This window comes from Oncorhynchus keta, chromosome 8 (assembly GCF_023373465.1).
Source record: "Oncorhynchus keta strain PuntledgeMale-10-30-2019 chromosome 8, Oket_V2, whole genome shotgun sequence".
Classification (NCBI taxonomy): Eukaryota; Metazoa; Chordata; class Actinopteri; order Salmoniformes; family Salmonidae; genus Oncorhynchus; species Oncorhynchus keta.
In genome coordinates this window covers 23,930,671-23,938,712 of record NC_068428.1, presented here as the reverse complement: position 1 = coordinate 23,938,712, position 8,042 = coordinate 23,930,671, and the positions used below count along the sequence as shown (strand labels likewise).

Here is an 8,042-nt window from a genome sequence, read left to right as displayed (position 1 = left end):
CGAAACATGACTTTCTCCTGCACTCAGGATCTGATCCCGTTTTTTCCCTAAAGACTCCCCCAGCGCAACAGACAAAGCACTCCTTCTCACACCACGCCACATCATCTCAGTTTCCCAAGACTTATAAATACAGAACACACACACACACACACACACACACACACACACACACACACACACACACACACACACACACACACACACACACACACACACACAGTAAACTCTAAATAAGAGTGTGTGTTCAGCTTTGAGCTAAGGGACATATTAATGCCCATATGGCCCCTGTCTTGCCTGTCACTACATATCCAGGGAAAAGACTCAGTAGCAGGATGGGAAAGGGAGGATTAGCATTGAACACACACACACACACTCTTGACCCCCATACACACACATATGCGTGCGCACACACACACAGGCACACACATATACGCTTAGATAACCATGTGAGAAAGCGAGAGTGATTATCGAGTGCTCTGTGAAGCCAGATCTTAATTTGGTGAGCCATACATGTGTTCACCCATTCCACACAGTATTGATTATTCTAAGGGAATTACAGGAATACCGTTAGCTAGCCCAGTTAGTGACATCACTGGGTTTCCAGTCCGTTAGTGTCGGCATGTATGAACCCCATCGGGAACTAGCATCGTGTTCACATTAAGTTACAGCATTGTTTGGCCAGCGATTCCAACGTGCTGTAGAATGAAAGTTCATGTTTGAGAAGGCCCAGAATCGGTATGGTGTTTGCTATACAGCTTTGACTATATAGACTGGAACGCACTGGTTTTAGCTTTTTAACATGCACACACTTGTGCACAATAAACCAATGTAGCATTTTCTTGTACACATAGGTACATATCAAGGTGAAAACATTGGAGATAGATAAAAGCTCCCTTACAACAGACCAGCTGAGGAAACAGGCTAGCCCACGATGCAACACAATATGGCACCAGACCAGCTGTGTGAGAAACAGGCTGCACGATGCAACACAATATGGCACCAGACCAGCTGAGAGAAACAGGCTATACGATGCAACACAATATGGCACCAGACCAGCTGAGGTGAAACAGGTGTGCCCTTTGCCCTCTCTGTGTGAGAGCATTACTGCTACATCTCTGACTCTTTTGGTGTGTGTGTGTGTGTGTGTGTGTGTGTGTGTGTGTGTGTGTGTGTGTGTGTGTGTGTGTGTGTGTGTGTGTGTGTGTGTGTGTGTGTGTGTGTGTGTGTATGTGTCTGTGCCCTCATTCTGTGTGTTGTGTGTGTGCTCCTGTGTGTGTAGGGAACAGGTGTGTGGTGGAGTGTGAATATGGCACCAGACCAGCTGAGGGGAAACAGGCTCTGCAACACCACCAGACCAGCATTCTGTGTGTTGTGGCACCAGACCAGCTGTCTGGCACCAGACCAGCTGTGCTCCTGTGAGGGAAAACAGGACAGTGAATGGCACCAGAATAGGGAACAGGCTGCATGGTGGCTTCACATGGAGTCACTGCAGCTGAATATGGCACCAGACCAGCTGAGGGGAAACAGGCTAGCACGATGCAACACAATATGGCACCAGACCAGCTGAGGGGAAACAGGCTAGCACGATGCAACACAATATGGCACCAGACCAGCTGAGGGGAAACAGGCTAGCACGATGCAACACAATATGGCACCAGACCAGCTGAGGGGAAACAGGCTAGCACGATGCAACACAATATGGCACCAGACCAGCTGAGGGGAAACAGGCTAGCACGATGCAACACAATATGGCACCAGACCAGCTGAGGGGAAACAGGCTAGCACGATGCAACACAATATGGCACCAGACCAGCTGAGGGGAAACAGGCTAGCACGATGCAACACAATATGGCACCAGACCAGCTGAGGGGAAACAGGCTAGCACGATGCAACACAATATGGCACCAGACCAGCTGAGGAGAAACAGGCTAGCACGATGCAACACAATATGGCACCAGACCAGCTGAGGAGAAACAGGCTAGCACGATGCAACACAATATGGCACCAGACCAGCTGAGGAGAAACAGGCTAGCACGATGCAACACAATATGGCACCAGACCAGCTGAGGAGAAACAGGCTAGCACGATGCAACACAATATGGCACCAGACCAGCGAGGCACCAGACCAGCAACACAATGGCACCAGACCAGCTGGCACCAGACCAGCTGAGGAGAAACAGGCTAGCACGATGCAACACAATATGGCACCAGACCAGCTGAGGAGAAACAGGCTAGCACGATGCAACACAATATGGCACCAGACCAGCTGAGGGAAACAGGCTAGCATGCAACACAATATGGCACCAGACCAGCTGAGGAGAAACAGGCTAGCACGATGCAACACAATATGGCACCAGACCAGCTGAGGGGAAACAGGCAGCACCAGCTGGCACCAGACCAGCTGAGGGGAAACAGGCTGAGGAGAAACAGCACGATGCAACACAATATGGCACCAGACCAGCTGAGGGGAAACAGACCAGCTGAGCACGGCAACATGCACACAATATGGCACCAGACCAGCTGAGGGGAAACAGGCTAGCACGATGCAACACAATATGGCACCAGACCAGCTGAGGAGAAACCATGGCACCAGACCAGCTGAGGGAGAAACAAGCACGATGCAACACAATATGGCAGCTGAGAAACCACACCAGCCTGGCTGCATGCAACACAGATGCAATATGGCACCAGACCAGCTGAGGGAAACAGGCAACACTGGCACCAGACCAGAAACACGATGCATGCAATATAGCACCACACCAGCTGAGGGGAAAAGACAACCATCATCTCGTATCACCTCAAAAAATGTAAACCTTATCACATATTTGTTTTGATATATACAGTAGTAGATTGTGTATTTCAAACTCTAGGATTAAATCAAACATTTGTTCTCCAGTTGTCAGAACTAACCTAATGTGCTTTATCTTTCTATAGCACCTCTCTAAGACCAAACCTCTGAGGAACATTGCCTTTTTCTTCTCCTAAGAAATCATGTGGCTTGTGGTTATATGGAGCATCTCAAGAAGAAACTCCGGTAAGGTGACAGACTTGACATTGGCTGGTGACACAAGAGTCACTCTGAATGAAGCAAGGCTCCAGGCTCCTTTCCCCCGTATCTCAATCTGACCATTCTCTGTCCTGTTATCTCCTCCTCTCTCTAATCCCCCTCTCTTTCCTCCTTCCCCATTCATTTGCTTTCATTCATACAGTTTCCATTTGGCTCTGACTGCAGTCCATCAATCTTACCCCAAGTTGAGAGACAGAAGGAGAGAGAGAAATAAGAGAGAAATAAGAGTGAAATAAGAGGGAAATAAGGGTTAAGGAGGAGTAGAGGAGAGAGGACAAGAAGGGGTAGAGAGGGTGGAATAAAAAAATGAAGGCATTTCCAGAAAGCTCCATTTGAAATCACAAGATGGGGGCTTCCTGTAGGTGGAAACAGAGCTGGAGAAAAGAGACCATACGAGGCCATGTATGAGACCTGTATGAGGTCGTGTATGAGGCCGTGTATGAGGCCGTGTATGAGACCGTGTATGAGACCGTGTATGAGCAGGCTGTTTTTAGAGCATCAATGCTCCCTCAAGTGAGACTAACCTAGAAAAACACAATGAAAAGGCACAACTCAATGGGAGATGATGAAAATCATAGATGACTGTAGGAGTCTATAGTATTTCATTTGTGATCATCAGAACAGTATCTGTGATTCACAGGAACAGTGTGTGTGCGCGTGTTTGTGCGAGTTCAGCCCGGTTTCACAATGCAGGTAAAAAAGGACAGACACTACGGCCTTATCTGGACAACTACAGGAAGAACATCTCCCTCCCTCTCTCCCTCCCTCACCCATCCTCTTTCTCTTTCATGCGCCCTCTCAACATATCCCCCTTAGACACAGGAATCAATGTGGCGTTCAGACGGTCTCTTTTTACCCAGACAGGGGCATTGTGATAGAGAGATAAGGGGTCAAAGAGGGAGACCAAGCGTGTGAACAAATAAAACCAGAACCAGATTGACATGACTGTGTGGTATGAAAAGAGCTCATCTCTGTCAAAGGGCTGTCACACAACTAAACACAAGTCAAGGAGGATTTTGAATAGACCATTTATAAATCAAAAGGGAGGACAATATGTGTCATCGTAAGAGGCGGGAAAATGACAAGCAATAGGCGAGAGGACACATACCACATCACTGAACAGCGCATGACAGAAAAATCAATGAGCGACCACACACACACAGCTCACATGAATGCACGCACACTATCTTAATGAGGGATGACAGGGGGATAAGAGGACAGCACCTGTCCCTGTCTCCCACACACCTCCTATGACCTCCTTATTTCAACCTCACTCTGTATTCAGCCCCTCAGCCAAGCCATTTATCTCCATATATCACTCAATGTTCATATACCGAGCGTCAATCTCAGTTCTCTTCTCTTCTTTTCCCGACGCCTAAAAACTTTCTCACACACACACACACACACAAACACAAAATCAGCAGATCAAATGGGCATGGCCTACCTCCAGTTGCCCCCTCAGCTCCTTGACGTGGGCGGAGTCCTGTGATAGCTCCTCCCTCTGGGAGGCGTCGGCCAGGACATTGATGGTAGTTTCGGCCTCCTGAAGCCACTTGAGGAAGGCCTCCAGCTCCCTGAGGGAAGTCTGTAGAGCAGTCAGGTCACTGTCCAGCTGGGCCTGGCGGTCACTAGCCCTGTCATTCAGTCAACACACTAATTAGTTGATCAATGTAATGTTCAATGATCAAGCATTGGTTTGGTTGGACGTCATTGTTTAATTAGCTATCTGAGTATAATTCAAATATCTCATAACATTATCAAAGTGATATTTGTGTGTGTGTGTGTGTGGGGGGGGGGATTCTTCTATCCTTGTAGGATAGTAAAACAAGGAACATTCTCCCTCGTGGGGACATTTCCCACATCCCCATGAGCTTAGTGGTTAGGTTTAGGGTTACAATTAGGGTTGGGTTAGGTTTAGGGTTACAATTAGGGTTGGGTTAGGTTTAGGGTTACAATTAGGGTTGGGTTAGGTTTAGGGGTTAGGGAAAATAGGATTTTGAATGGACATTTATTTTAGTTCCCCACAAGGATAGAAGAACATAACGTGTGTGTGTGTGTGTGTGAGTGTGAGTGTGAGTGTGAGTGTGTGTGTGTGTGTGTGTGTGTGTGTGTGTGTGTGTGTGTGTGTGGTCCAAGTTTGCCATCCTTTGGGTTTTTGCCGGTCCCCAAAAGGAAAACTGCTATTTTAGGTTTAGGGGTTAGGTTTCGGGTTAGGGTTAAGATTAGGAGTTAGGTTTAGGTTTCGGGTTAAGATTAGGAGTTAGGTTTAGGTTTTGGGTTAGGGGTTTGGGAAAATAGGATTTTGAATGTAAATAAATGTTTTGGTCCCCCCTGTGTGTCTGTGTGTGTGTGTGTGTGTGTGTGTGTGTGTGTGTGTGTGTGTGTGTGTGTGTGTGTGTGTGTGTGTGTGTGTGTGTGTGTGTGTGTGTGTGTGTGTGTGTGTGTGTGTGTCCACCTGTTGTTGATGCTGTTCCAGGCTCTGTTGTGTTTGTCTGTGACCTCTTTGATCCTCCTCGTGTCATCTGCAGAATACTCTCGCAGGAGCTGATTGGACAGCTCGTTAAAGGTTACCACGGTACCCTGACCTCTTCCCAGGTCTTGCAAGAACACCTGGAGAAGAAAACATAAACAAACAACAAATAACAACATACTCCTCACAGACTAAACAGTAGCAGCAAATGGCCTTCTAAATCTTTATTTAACTTCTTTCATATCCACGTCTAATGCCTTTTAATCTCACTGCAATTATAACAGTTCCCTCAGGATCTCACTTTGTTTACTAAAGGTATGCTAACCCATTTAATTATATGAGAAATAATTATTACCTTGTCAGAGGTATCCTAACAGTACCTGTTCTAGGGCACTGGAACTACAGTAAAGTACCACAGTGAGTTAAACACAGATGCCCTCTAGTGTTTCAGGTTGGCGTTGCATTGGCCACCCGAAAAGAAAGTCTACATCTGACAATCCCCACATAAAACAGCTCATATACATACCATTATCTGCCTGCTTGGCATGTTTGAACAGCTCTCATTAACACTATCAATAACAGTCGTGACATACCAACAGTAAGCCCTGTAATTTGCATATACTCATCATAATCAGTATGTCACACCAGCAATATTAAAACGCATTATGAAAGGTACAAAATGTGTGTGTTATCTATCGGGCTAGCATGCAAACACACATAAACATACTTTCCAAAAACAGTTTTGAGTCACAGATCTAGAATCAGATTACTACCCAATCCTAACCTTAACGATTAGCATAATGAAAAATATCACACCTTTTATCAGTGGTTCGGGGCTACTCTCATCTAGCTAATGGGGCAGGGGGTCAGTAGTTCAAAGATGAAGGGTCAGTGTATCTCTCACCTTGTTGTCACTGAGCTGTTTGGTCAGGGGTTCCCTGGAGAGCTGCAGTAGGTTGTGCAGGCGCCCCTCATTCTGACCAATCAGAGCCTTCACCTCCTGCCTCTGCTCCTCCCACTGGTTGCTGTGGCCAATCATACTGTCCAGCTGCTGGAGCCGTGCCTCTACGCCGTGCTGCGTGTTGTCCCATTGGCTATGCACCTTCTCTACTGCAGTGAGAGAGACGGAGGGAGAAAGATAAATAGTGGTGGTAATATTACCAGATAGAAAGTAATGCATATCCATGCACAGCCTGCAAGCCACTGACACAGACCAGATCTACATTTTTAAAAAGTCTAATAAATCCATGTAATACAGCCTAAACCTTCACAATAAATCCATGTAATACAGCCTACACCTTCACAATAAATCCATGTAATACAGCCTACACCTTCACAATAAATCCATGTAATACAGCCTACACCTTCACAATAAATCCATGTAATACAGCCTACACCTTCACAATAAATCCATGTAATACAGCCTACACCTTCACAATAAATCCATGTAATACAGCCTACACCTTCACAATAAATCCATGTAATATAGCCTACACCTTCACAATAAATCCATGTAATATAGCCTACACCTTCACAATAAATCCATGTAATACAGCCTACACCTTCACAATAAATTAATGTAATACAGCCTACACCTTCACAATAAATCCATGTAATATAGCCTACACTATCACAATAAATTCATTATTTATTTTAGACAGGTTTAAACAAACATGATATAAAGAAAATGTAGTCTATTTCAAAAGAAAAGAATAGCGTACTCTGAGTTGTCGTTATGTTAGGTCCTGATCTGGCTATGCCATATGGCTGTGGGGTACACTAGTTCATTTAGCAGACAAGATTTACTTAGAATTCCATTATTTTATAGCATGAAGAATAAAACTGAACTTAGCTGAATAAAACAGAAAGGATATTTTCTCCAAACGATTTGAGGGAGTGTAGCACGTGTCTATTCTGTGTTGAGGTGTTAACAAAGAAACAGGTACTCCTATATGCTTCATTTAGAGTAATTCATATAATGTTGGGCTATTTATTTAGATGTTTTATACATTCTAAGGGACAGTTGTGGGATGCGATAGAGCCCAAATGAATATAACCACTAGCATCAAAAAACCTGTTTGAAGCAATGAGCCTGACATGACAGATGAGAATGTTTAGCTTAAAATGTTGATAAACTATCAGGCTATTTCTTCACATTATAAACACAGCGATGAGCCCACTGCAGTAGGCTATAAGCATGAATATTCCATTAGCAGGAAAACACCATTATCAGTGACCGCAAATGTGATTATGCAGGTAATGCTTTTATTATAAAGGTGAATTTGTAGGTTAAAAATGTACTTCCCCAAACTTGAAACTCACGTGCTGTGTATGTATGTCAGTTAGGCTTTACACCCCTTGTAAAACAGATGAATGTGCTTCATTTGAAGAAGTTTTTTGGCCACTTTAGTTGTAATACAAACCTTATCAAAACATATAGGACTATGGGCTAGGCTACACGAGGTGTGATACTGACCTTATTAAAACATATAGGACTATGGGCTA

General features: G+C 45.0%; 1 protein-coding gene across 2 annotated transcripts in view; it reads right to left on the bottom strand.

Annotated features, from left to right (window-relative positions):
- Nucleotides 1–4,469: 4,469 nt before the first annotated feature.
- The window catches only part of utrn (utrophin), a 151,195-nt gene continuing 147,622 nt past the window's right edge, over nucleotides 4,470–8,042 (bottom strand). For both annotated transcript variants that reach the window (XM_052523864.1, XM_052523865.1), the window contains 3 exons: nucleotides 6,442–6,647; nucleotides 5,523–5,677; nucleotides 4,470–4,701 (listed from right to left, as the gene is read on the bottom strand). In XM_052523864.1, the coding sequence (XP_052379824.1) occupies nucleotides 4,485–4,701; nucleotides 5,523–5,677; nucleotides 6,442–6,647 (578 nt within the window). In that variant the 3' untranslated portion in view covers nucleotides 4,470–4,484. The remainder of the gene's footprint in view (nucleotides 4,702–5,522; nucleotides 5,678–6,441; nucleotides 6,648–8,042) is intronic.